The sequence below is a fragment of the Alexandromys fortis genome, unplaced genomic scaffold, assembly GCF_014885135.2.
Source record: "Alexandromys fortis isolate MF-2015 unplaced genomic scaffold, M_Fortis_MF-2015_v1.1 scaffold_17, whole genome shotgun sequence".
In the NCBI taxonomy this organism is placed as follows: domain Eukaryota; kingdom Metazoa; phylum Chordata; class Mammalia; order Rodentia; family Cricetidae; genus Alexandromys; species Alexandromys fortis.
The window spans coordinates 1,952,886-1,966,030 of NW_026067896.1; the positions used below are offsets into that span (position 1 = coordinate 1,952,886).

The 13,145-nt window shown below is 37.4% G+C and overlaps 1 protein-coding gene across 6 annotated transcripts in view; it reads left to right on the forward strand.

Moving 5' to 3' along the window:
• Nucleotides 1-13,145, forward strand: part of Vps13b (vacuolar protein sorting 13 homolog B) — a 399,494-nt gene that overhangs the window by 144,377 nt on the left and 241,972 nt on the right. For 5 of the 6 annotated variants that reach the window (XR_007595555.1, XM_050163211.1, XM_050163240.1 and 2 more), the window contains exons 20-22: nt 1,327-1,436; nt 3,707-3,854; nt 12,781-12,908. Coding sequence is in view for 5 of the 6 variants with exons in the window: in XM_050163211.1 (XP_050019168.1) it covers nt 1,327-1,436; nt 3,707-3,854; nt 12,781-12,908 (386 nt within the window). In the remaining variant the exon portion in view is untranslated. The remainder of the gene's footprint in view (nt 1-1,326; nt 1,437-3,706; nt 3,855-12,780; nt 12,909-13,145) is intronic. The other variant, XM_050163221.1, reaches the window with a different exon arrangement.

Sequence of the window (13,145 nt, forward strand, 5' to 3'; positions counted from 1 at the left end):
TGCACATGTGCCCATATATATGTGAACACATGCATGAGCATATACACACACCAAGATTCAAATAAAATTTTATTAGACTTTCTGCATAATCTATAAACCAAAACACATGTATATGGTATTTTATTCTGTGCATTTGAAATTTTGCCCAGATATGGGAAATTGTATATATCATCAAGATTAAAATGCTAAATCAATATAGTATAATATGAAATAATAAAAAATCTGAGTCAGATGCAAGGGGATTGACAATCAACTTTGTAGTTTCTAAAACAGTGTTAGAGAGATTATATCTTGAGCTGGTTGGCAAGAGTAACTACAGGGAAGTACACAGATTCATTTTCATTCTCAGATACACATGCATACGTGCACTCTGGAATCTCGTAGTACATGTTCAGTTCACATTGTCTCACTGTGAATTCAAGACTAAGGGAAATATGTAGTTCTTTTAACGTGTGTGGGGATCCCAACCTTTTGACAATGTAATGGGCTAGAAAAAATTGCATATAAAAGTCTCATGGTGTTTGCAGGTGTTTCTTATTTATGTGGGCCACATTCGTAGTTCTCCTTCATGCTTGTTCCCAAAGCACCTGTGACACCGCTACCACCTTTATTACATGACAATATTCTTACCTTTATTGAGAAAACCGAGTTCTCAGTGACCAAAATGAACCAAATTGTTAGTATTGTGGTCAATCCGAGAATTCAAATAGAACATGTCAGAAGGATGTGTTGAACTGGAGGTTTAGGGAAAGATAAATGCATTTCTAGTTTACTAGTGTTAGTCAACATTTGTATCTAGTTACTTGGCAGCCCCAGTGATGACCTCATTGCCACGCTGCTTCCCCTCCAGGTCCCCCACTCACTCCTCATGGTCAGTGGGTTCATTACTGTTGTGCATTTGCCTCTTGCACAATATGAGCTACACTTTAGATGTTTATTCTGCTTTTAAAAGACAAAAGTGATCTGAGTGGTATTTAGAAATAATATTTTATTTTATATTCACTGTGAAAAGCAGCATTTGTTTTCTACTGCTGGGTTCTTCGTGCCTCAGAGTTGGGTTTCTGTCTGAAACAGTTTTCTTGTGGCCCAATTTATTTATTGCAGGATGATCTCTCAGTCCTGTTTTGTTTTGTCTTGTTTCTCTGGTTAGTGCTCAGGCCCAGGTCATCTGTGGCTCGGTCTTTACACAAAGAGCACCGCGTGCTCTGCCGGCGTGCCTGCCTCACTGTCCTGCAGCCTGAGTGCAGGCGTGGTGTGCACCCTAACTACAGGAGTTCGTCGTTTATGTCTGTGCAACTGTAGTAATTCAAAAATATTTTATTTCAGGTGCTGTGTTTCTTTGTAGTGTACAAGGATTAGCAGTTAACATTGACCCAGTATTGTATACATGGCTCCTCTATCAACCGCAGAAAAGGACAAGCAGACATATGCAGCAGGTGAGTGGGTCTAAGTTTTTATTCTAACAAAACCATCTTTTCTTTTGTTGTGTTGGGTTAGATGCTGCTGTTGTTAGTGACTCAGATTAGACAGTGCACTTATGCCATGGAGTTAGATGCTGCTGTTGTTACTGATTCTCTTCTTATTTATGTGCCAGGATCTCTTTAGGCCCCATTTTATGCTTTTTAACAATCTGTACTTTTATTTATAAGAACTTGTGTTCAGCATAGTTTGGCTGTTGAAGTAACTTTCTACATAGTTGCTTATAAAGCAGAAAGATTATCAGGACCAGTGTGGACAGATCTATCTGTTGTTGCACTCTTTGGATTTATTTAATAAATTTGCTTTGAACTTTAACTCTGGTGATTTGATAGTTAATGCAAAAAAAGTTGTGACATGTATTCATTTAGAAGACTGTAAATTGCAAAGGAAGAATAGGTCATTGTAGTTTCTAGAATCGTTAATGAAACGTGCTGTGTTAGGATACGTAAATTTTACAATGGGTACTGGTCGCTGGTATTCCATTCTGAAGGACAGAAAGGAACTGTGTGAAACTCCCATGAGCAGACCTGGATCTGGAAATGCTTGCTACAGAGTGCTGTTGGGGTTTCTAAAGGATTGTACCCATGGTAAACATGCTGAGTTTGAATCTGCAGAAGGAGGGCTGTGTCCGCTTTTGTTTGGTATTCCTCTACCGTGACCTCTCTCAGTCCCTCTGTTTCATCCTTTCCTCTAAATTTAGTATTATGTCTTTGTTTTTTTTTTTAATTTTTAGAAACATACTCATTTTAATCCCTACTATTATTATAACTCTCAGAGTACTTGATTTTCTCTTAGGTATATTCATGATGGGCAGTGATTGATGGGTTTATTAGGCCACTGACTTAGAACTCAAATCTCCTGCCTTAGTGTCCCTAGTGGTGGAATTATAGACACGTGTCACCATGCATGTCTAAGTATTTAAAGTGTTGAATAGATTTTAAATATAATTAACATAATACTAAATATATTGTTATAACCAGGTACAAAAATATACTTGTTTTCACATTTTCAGTTTTTTTCTCATTCTTAGTATAGATTTCCACTTACCTTCGCTGTCCTGTTGGCTTTGTGAAACTGTTGTTATTGGGAGAGCCACACTGCAGCCAGCCATATGTGCCGGGTTATCCCGAACACCAGCTTACCATAGCCGCCATTCTTTGTTTCCCCAGCTGCACTTTCCTCTCAGTTGTGGCTAAAGCCCAGTATTTGATGATTCATACACTTCCGCATTGATCTTTGATTCTGCAGCAAAATTACTTTTTTTGAGGGTGGGATGTGGGGACCTGACAGCCTTGTCTTGGATGTCACTGGCAGCAACCTCACTTTATTTCACTGTCCAGCTCAGCGCCCTGTGCTCAGTCGAGATCCATAATGCTTCCCAGCTTTCTCTAACTTGTGTGTTCTGTGCTGTGACTGCCACTTCATCAGACAACATAGAATTCTGAGAGTTTCCCCAAAGACTGGACTGTCCGTGTCCTCAGTAGTTGTCCCCTCCCGCTCAGTAACATTACTTCCTAACTGTTACATTCACAACGGGAATTTCAGACTTGAGGTGGTCTCCCAGTATTGTGGTTATATTTCCCTTTACAATTTATGCTAACTTACAGCTTTATAGATTTTCACACAGAATTCTCAACCCTCATTTGAAAACACTGTGTGGGAAATTCCCTAAATAATAATAATTAATTGTTATTGCAGCATTGTTATGTTTTTCACTTTTGTTAACCTCTCATTAACATATAAATTTAATTGAATTACTTGAATTATTTGTATTGAAAAAATTAGTACCATTGTCTTTCAGTATCCTTGAAAGACTGTTGGCTCAAGGAACTAAAATGTGTTGATGCTTGAGTTGCCTATGTGCAGTGGTATAGAGTATCCCAACCCAGCCTCATCATCCTGCCACACACCTGAGTATCAGTAATAATGCAGTAATGCCTGATGCAATGTGAATGCTGTGTAGAGTTGTCCCCAGTGTGTTCTAGGGGAAAAGGACATGAGAAAAGATCCCTATAAGCTTAGTAAAGTTGCGTTCTGCCCTGAATATGCCAGAACTCATCAACAAGCCGGGCTGGTTCTGGAGGAAATCCTCCAGTAGTGTTGTAACATACTTCCAGAATTCAGATGGGTATTAACTTTTGAGAGAGAGAGAAATTTACCCCAGCTTACAGAATACTTCCTTGTCCGTGCTTCTCAAAAACGCTCGTTTATTCTGACTCTCCTCCAGCAGCCTGTGGCAGCAGTTCCTCTTGCTCCTGCAGTGAGCAGGAGGAAAGAGGAGGAGCTCTCTGCTGGAAGTGCCCCCCTGGCAAAGCAGCGGTCGTACCAAGCCTCAGAATATGCCAGCAGCCCTGTCAAAACAAAAACAGTCACAGGTATGGTCAAGAACAGATTTATCAGGTTTTTGAGGATTAGTTTACCTTATTTCTTTCCCGTGCTTTTGTTAGAAGATAATATTAATTATTGGGGTAGAAAAAAATTAAACACAATTTACCATTGTATTGATAAGTTCTAAACAATTAGTCTTTATTCTTTATATAATCTAAAAACAAATGGTATAGTGATTATTTTCTCCTTCAGACTACTGGTGTGTACTGTAGCAGTGGTGGTCTGGTCCTGGGGAGGGTTCTGTCTTTAGTTCCTCCAGCTAGAACACTCATGTTGTATAAGGATACGTCAAGATTTATAGATGTTAAATTCCATGGGCATAGTGTCCTGATTGTGAATTATGCATCCTCTCTCTCAGGTGCCTATCACTTTTGCTTCTCTTGGAACAAAATATGGTAGCAATAATGTTGTTGAGAACAAACATTTCTTTAACTTAGCATTTGATTTTTGAAGTTTTTAATTAATTTACAGTGTTTGCTTTCTTTTTTTCCATAATTGAAAATAGATTTTTCTTACATAATATGTACTGATCACTGTTTCCCCTTTCTCTACTCCTCCCATCGGGATCTATTCCCCCCATCGGGATCTATTCCCTTTCTGTCTTTCATAAGAAAACAAACATATAACAATTATAATAAAAAAGATAAAATCTGATACATTGCAGTTGCATCCAGCAAACACACAGATGGAAAAGTGTCCAAGGTAATGCACAAGGAACAGAGACCCTAATGTTTGCACACTAGGAATCCCATAGAGACAGTATGGAAGCCTCAAATCTACCTGCAGAGGTCCTGGGCGTGTTGCTCCAGTCTCTGTGTATTCCTGTTGATTTAGAGGGCCTGGTTTTCCTGGTGTGCTCATCCCCTCTGGCTCTTACACTCTTTCTGCCTCCTCTTCCACAAAGTTCCTTATGCCTTGACGGGAAACATTTGATGAAGATATCCTTTATAGGGATGCTTGGTCCAAGGTCTCTTTTTCTCTGCATAATGCCTGGATGTGCGTCTCTGTATTTGTTCTGTCTGCTGCAGGAAGAAGCTTCTCTGATGTTGGCTGAGCAAGGCACTGGATATGTGATCTATGACTGTAGCCAAATATCGTTAGGAGTCATTTTATAGCTATGTTGTTGCTATTATTATTGTTATTACTATTGTTGTTGTTTGAACAGTAGTGTTTCAAACAACACTACTTTTGTTTCCTTTGGGCTCTTGTTTTTGGTTACCCAAGCAGTGTTGGGTACGGGTTCCTATCTCATGAAGTCAAATCAGATTTCTTTGAACATACACTACACATAATAGCCTGTGGTCCTCATTTTTTATTTATATTATATAATAAATTCATGAATTTGGACAGTTATTTGTAATTTATGATCATTTGCATATATCTCCAAATTTTAACTGCCCTCTACAATGGAAGAATGAATTTTCCAACTTGTTTTTCTTTTTAATGGGATGAGTTTTTTTCAGTTTCCAAGGCAAGGCTCAACTTCAAACCATTCTCTTGCTTCAATGACCTGTATTAAAGGTTCATACCACAACATCAAGACTTTTTGCCTCATTTCTTACTGTGTCATTTTCATATTCTTTTTTTTAATTTTATTTTTATTTTTCTGAGACAGAATTTCTTTGTAGTTTTGGAGCCTGTCCTGGAACTAGCTCCTGTAGACCAGGCTGGCCTCGAACTCAGAGATCTACCAGCCTCAGCCTCCCAAGTGCTGGGATTAAAAGGTGTGCACCACCATCATCTGGCCTCATTTCCATATTCTTATCCACTGATGCAACATTGATTGCAAGTTTGTCTCTAATGAAATTATGTAACATTTTTAGTTCACAGTGACCCAAGCATGGTGATACAAAGCGCTGTGTTTGATCTGGCTTTTCATTTTCAACAAGAAGCACCTGTGTCTTTTTTATTCTGGCATAAGCAATGCTAGCACCAGGTGGCAGGGCACGTGCTGAAAGACTGGGAGCACAGTTAACATCAACACAGCAGCGTAAACTTTTCTGTGCTGTCAAGAAAAAGCTGTGCCCTTCTAGTTAATGAACCATTAATGGTAATCACAGCATACAGAGGGGACTCCCAAAGAATGTACATTATCAGGTTAAGTCTCATTGAGTCTACCAACAAAAGCCTATGCAGCCAAATATTGGTGCTTTTAACTGTTACAGATAACATGAGAAAAAATTTATGAATGTATAAGCCCTTTACACATACACGGAGTTCTTCAATGAAGACAAAACATGGCATCTTCCCTTCTGTTTTTTTCATGAGTTTACCATGTTATTCTAAAGTCAACAGTTTCTTTAAATAGTAAAAGATTCATTCTGGTCATTCGCAGTGTACTTTTTCAGGACAATTTTTAATGGTGAGACTGCCAATTCAAGTTAATACTGTTGATTCTATGGCACTTATTTTTTTAATATCTAATTTTAATAACTTGATTAAAAGCAAAATGAGTAACACCACTCCAGTCAGTATCCATCTATAGCAATTCATCTCAAAAGTGCTCAGGCCGTCCTTAATTTGCTAAGTTTGAATTTGAACAGGTATGTTCCTCATTAGAGTGTGGAATTAGTAGTATGCATTAAAACTACATTTTTGTGGATTTATGTATTTCAGAAGTTACTTGCTTTAATCATGCAGTTTAGCTAAACTTCCATTCTTTTGTAATTAGATATTTAATTTCATTGTAAAATATTAAAGAACTGAAGATAGACATTAATGTGTAATGTGTAGTTGATTTTATACTCTGAGATAAAATGTAGTTGAAAAATGTTTTTCTGCCTTAGAATAGAAAACAATTGTGTTTCAAGAATTTTCTCCTTTGGAATATAGATAGAGACCTTATCCACTATAGAATATGATGAGCATCGAAAGTTCCAGTTCACCCAAATTCACTCCAAAGAATCAGTGAGTTTGTTGGACCTATTACAGAGCATGGTGACCCTGAAGCAGCTTCAGTGAAAAGCTGCACCCACCGTGGGACAAAGACTCCCGCGTGCTTACATAGATGGAGCCCCAGTCCTGCTCTTCAGCATGCTACAGAGGTGCCCTAGAGCAGAGCTGTATATCCATGGGTTTTTGAGATGGGATCTTGCTCTGTAGTTCATCCTAGCCTGGAACTTGTAGTGTTGCAGTCGTGGCCTCTGGCCTTCCTTGTGCTGGTATCACAAATTTTGAAACTCTGCCTTCTATTTTGATTGTAGCCTAGCATTTATTCAGCCAGGGGTGAATTAGGGTGTGTGTAATTTTGACCAGCTCAGCTCTCAATTGTATAATTTCTCAGTTTTAACTGTTTCATTGTGAATTTTTCCCCAGAAATTCATTAACTTGAATCATTATAAAAGTGATTTGAACTATAATGTCAGTTAACTGTGAAGATCTTTGAAAACACATTGTGGTGTTGATAAGTACATTGCAAGTGTCTCAAATATGAAGTTCTTTGAAATAAGTAGGTTAGTCTAGTTTTTATATGAATTGGCAAGAATTCAGCAACAACTCAAGTTTGTTTAATACAGTCTTTTCACTCCCTTTTAGCAGTCAGAAGATGATAGTTTCCAGATGAGATCCTGAATGTCACATAGTGATGACATACATTTTCCTGGTTGGCTCAGAGTGAGATGCAATTTTGCATGCCATGTCACGCTGACTAGCAGAATCCAAAAGCCATTATTTCCCAGGGGGCTCTCAGGAGTGATAGCATTGGATGCAGTTTGTGTTGCGATGAAAACTCCCAGGCACTGTTGCCGTTTTTGTCACAGGTCGCTTAAAGATTTAAAATGCCCTCTAGCCATTAGAAATTAGAAAGGAATTGTAAGGGTCATTTTCTCTTTTAGTTATTTAAATGTGTATTGCCAAGTGAGGTTACCAAACAATAATGATCATTGTAAAATACAGATCAAAAATAAGTAAGATATGGGAAATAATTTGTAAATAAAGGATTAAAACCTGTAGTTTTGACACTAACCCCAATTCAAATCAAACTAATCACATACTCCAATTTACTTCAATTATAAAACAATATTAAAGTTATTTATTCCTAATCATATGCTGTGTGCCAAACAAAGATGTGTGGAAGCTCTTTAAAATTGTACACACACAACAGGTAGAGATCACGTTTTTGTGTGTTTAGATGTTAAAAAGGAAGTGTAGATTTGAAGCAGAGTAAAGCTTATTTCATCTAACATTTTCTCAAACAGTCCCTACCTTGAAGGTCTTGGGAGAGTAATCTTGTTTTTGTTTTCTCCCTTGGGTCCTAATCATATGCAAATTATTTCAAGTCTATTCCAGGGCTTCTCAGATAGAACACTTGCTGTTCAAGCCTGGTGATCTGAGTTCAATCCCTTGGACCCAGTGTGATAGGAAAGAATGTAACAGGCCGCTTCCCCCTGACTATCATACACATGCTGTGAACAAGGGCATCACACACTAATGATAAAATAGAATCCAGTATTTCAGTGAATGTGTGCAGAATACTTAGTTCACATTAATACTCTTCCTTCTTGTTTGTTATCTCAAGCTGTTTGTAATAACAGTACTTCTTTTTCAAAGCTGCTGCAGAGCTATTTTGCTATAGCTTTCTGCTTAAGTGTCTTCAGTGTTCCTCCATCTGGGATGTGTTGTGGCCTACGCTGTCTTAGATACATTTACCCAGTGCCTCTCCCTGTCCTGCCACTTAACATGCTTCAAGGCTACAGTCAAGATTCCTGCCCCAGTGGCTCTATCTCCAGCATAGGAACTTAGGATCTGCCGTGTCTCGTCTCTGCAGTGTCTGTATCACAGTGTAGCTTTGCTGTTTAGGATCTGCCGTGTCTCTGCAGTGTCTGTATCACAGTGTAGCTTTGCTGTTTAGGATCTGCCGTGTTGTCTGTATTGCAGTGTAGCTTTATTGCAGCCTCAGTGTGAACATGCAACATGTATACTCTGTCCTGCACGTACCATTGTCAAGACAGCACTCTGAGGAAAGCTGCCGTGATGCGTTGACTCACTTTCAAGACTGTGTGATGAGGTGCTGTGTTTTTACTGCGAATGATTCTTCCCATTGTAATGGGTACATAGTAGTTTAATTATGGAAAACAAGGATTTTTAAAGTATTTCTTTGGCATGAAAGTATCAAATTATTTTAACTTTGGGTTTTAGCATGTTAGAATGTTTGATTTAAAGGATTGCTGTTTGAGTTGCTGAGTGAGTTTCATGAAAAAATATTTCAGTAGATTTTGGTTTAGAATTAGGACAAATTCTAACAGTTTGAATAGTATCTCAGCATACTTCTGACATTTTTAATATATTTCCATGGGGTGGTTTATTCAGCATTGATAATTAAAAGTTCAAGTCACAATGCACACTGAGAACATTGCAGTTGGTCTTCATACCTGTCAGTTGTTTCGTGCTAACATAGGGAAGCACCTCTGTATCAGAGCATGCACATTTGCTTTAATATTTATAAGTGATAAAATTATGTAAACCAAAGAATCGTTTCAAAATAAATTTCTCCATGCTCCACTGTCAGTAGATGTTTGATTTGTATGCCTGCATATCTGTAATTGGTATTTGATTTACTGGATCTGAGCGGCAGTCTTCCAGGGAGTACGTGTCAGTAAGTATGTGTGGCGGCAAACACAGTGGCCACAGAATAACTGTGTATGGTCGGCATAAAGGGCTGCAGCTTTAGGACAGTTATCTTAAGTTTCCCTTTAGATAGTGAGCTGTTGTTAAGGCCTGATGTTGTCTTTGCTGTAAATGCATCACCGGACAACTTTTTCTCATTAACATGAATGAGGAATATAAATGTGTGTATCTCTTTTTGATTACTGAAGCGCTCACTGAGAAGGAGGTGGAGGAGTGCTCCCGTGCCAGGCTGGTGCCAGGCTGCCTGCCCTGCGTCTACAGAAGGCCCTGCCCCTGATATCCAACTGTGCACTAATAAGAGCACATAAGCTATAAGTAGGTTCCTTACACAAAGGGATATTATTTTTAAAATAATGTCAAAATATGCCAATAGGGAGATTTACATAAAGATGTATATTGATTTTTCTTAGAAATATTAGCTGATTATGGGTTCAAAACAGTATTTTCTGCACAGGTTCTCATACTAAGAGCTTTATAAAACCAAATAAAAGAAACACATACGTTCTTTTAGTTAAATTAATGCTGTTGTGATATCCGGCCTCTTCTGAGTGGAGGTCATAACCATGTAATTGAGTAGTGAGAGGTGCATCTTTAGAGGAAGACCTGCTAGAGGCTTGAATTTTCTTCTTGGTGGAAGCCATCTCGCATCTGACTGATCTCGATGACACCTCCCACTTTGTGGACTTGAGTTGATAAGTTACATGACCTAGACAGAAAAACTTACTGTTGAGTGTTTTCTATGAGAACTGAGTTGTATCAGCTGATTAAATGCTTTTTGAGTCTCTGAGATAATAGATTAACCTTGGGTTCATGAGAATCTCTAACATCAAGATTAAACCATTTGAAATTACATGTTATTATTTTTCCCATTGGTTTTTACATAATGAAGACACTGGCCATTTTATAACTGAAATCATTTTGCAAACCTCCAGAATAACTGACTAATTGATAACAGATTTCCAGATCAGTGGAGCACGATAAAGGAAGGTTTTGATATGGTAATGGACTGAAATTTTGTGGCAAAAATATTTTCTCATAGTTTTGTGACCTAAGCATTCTTTTAGGTATTTCTGTAAGTGAATGGATGATGTGTTTCTGTACTTCATATGTGTCATCCTCATGAACGATGCGTGTGTTTCTGTACTTCATGTGTGTGTCATTCCCTCATGAACGATGCATGTGTTTCTGTATGAACAGTACTTTGATAGGAAATATAGACGTTATCAGCTTTCTTTAGTGGTCAGAAGCTGACACTTGGCATGGCTAAAGTGCTTCTCTTGTCATCTGGTGCCTGCTCAGCCGAAGCACTACGTTAAATTGGTTCTCAGTACAGTACTTTTTCACAGCAATAAATAATAAATATATTAGTAAATAGTGATATTGCCTCCCTAAAAATGATTATCTATTTTATTTTTGAACGAATAAAATTTGTCATGGAATTACTTTATCTATTGCTGAAAGAGAAAATGTTTCGGAGTACACTGTGATAAATATTATTTTAATAATCTCTAGTAAGAAAAAGTAAATCATTTTAAGAATTATTTGTAGTAAGAGAACTTTGATAAATCCTCTTTGCATTTGATTAAATGAGATATCATAGTGCATATTTGAATGACAGGAAGTGAACATACAACTTGAAAGAACAGACCTTTGAGGGTGTTGTGTGTAGAATCTACTATTTCTGTTGCCACCTCTGTCTAGTGACGAAGTTATTAACCCTCCTGTGATTGGTTGTTTATTTAGCAATCTTGTTGCATCTGGATAATAGTGCGTTTCTTCTGGGCTGTTGTGAGTTCAATGGTTGATTATTTGTATGTGTAGTCAGTAGGTGTTGTAAAGGTTTCAGTAATGGTTATTGTTCAATATTAGCAGAGGGTTATACAGAATATCCTGTCTGTAGAGATATGCTGAATTGTAGAATTTGTTACCTTGCTGATAAAGCAGAAGACATAAAAGTGAATTGTTCAGTTTTAGAAAATATGGAAGATTGAAAATAGCATATTAAAAATAGTGTACGTGTTTATTTCTAATATCCACATCGTTTTTAATGATAAATGTTAATTATGTTTTCTTACTTGCACAACACTTCTAGGCTACAGTCTGCTTTTAAGACTTTCATCACTTGAGGATTTCATACGTGGGTCCTGTATCTGCACTACTTCCCCACACTTCCTTCTTTGAATTCACTGTCAGAACGCGTGTGTACGTAGACACGTCATCTTAGGTGGAAGTGCACTGAAGGATCCACTCCAAGTGTAAAAGTTGTTACATAAACCTCTGTGGAAATCTTTTGTATTCAGATTTCATAAAAGATTTTCATTTGATAGAAATTTAAAATATGTTTAGGCAAAGAGGTCCCAATGAGTATAACGTTAATTATGTTAATAAAATCAAGATAGGCAATTGCTACAAAGGAGGTTACATCCAAATGCACACAGTTAGAGCTACAATGTTCACTTTTGACGTTCTTCTGACCGACCCTCAAAGGTGCTTATGACTTGGCTTGTTTTTAGTTTCCCCTTGCTTTCTTTATTTGATAAGTTCTCACTAAAATTTATACACAGTTTTAAAATATCTTTGGGTTATATCACAAAATTTTGGTGTTTTTCCATTTTGGAAGATATTAAAATATGTTTTTGTCAATGCTTTGAACTGTGCCTCATCTTTACTTGGTTGAATTATAAATTTTCTTGAAGGTAGTAATTCGGTATTTTCTGTATTTCTATCACCTTTTCGTGCTTTTATTCTTCTTTCTTCCCCTCTTCCATTTTTTGCTTATAAATTTACTTTTTGTGGTTACGTGTCCAGTTTAAGTTTAATATGAATCTATTAAGATAAATGTACATAATTTGCATGTAGCTTAAAGTAATTCTTTAGTTCTGCTGAACAAAACTTTTATTGACTGTGGAATATCAATTTTATTATTTATTATGACAAGATTTTTGTATATTTTAATCTTGTCACTATCAAATTTTTTAAATTGAGAAATTCTATTAGTAAGACATCGTCATCTGAAAGTTTCATTTATGGGAAGACCCATTTTCCATCACTTTATGATGATGAGTTAGTGCTCTGCCACGTTTTATTGGCTTACTACTTTTGTGCTGAGAAATTAATGAAGCCACAGCTTAATCCCTCTTGATAAAGGGGTGCCTCTCTGTGTCACCTCCTCCAGGGGATGGAGTCTTGTGGCACCTGTGGTCTCAGGTGGTTGCGGTGATTTTAAGCAGGGAAGGAAACAGGCTGCAGTGACTGTGTTTGCTGACATCCAGCTGCTTTCACACCCAGAGTCCCGAGCACTGTCGGTTCCCGTGAAGACCATGCTACACATTCATGAAGGTCGTAGAAGTCCTGAAGAAAGAATGAAAGAATTTATTGGAATATTATGGAATGCAGTGAAGAGCCTCACACTACAGGTAAATTTAAGTATTAGAATTACTATGGCTTTACAGCTCACAATCTTTTGTAATTTTAGCATATTTAATAGTGATATAATTTTTCTGTCAACATTCCCGTGGTCTGTCCTGTCTCTTGTACACTGGTGTACTATGTTTATTACAGACAACAATTTCCGTAGTTTGTCTTGTGTTTCTTATACTCTATATCATATTTATGGTACAGTTTGTTTTTTGCAATCAAAATTATGTTAAAAA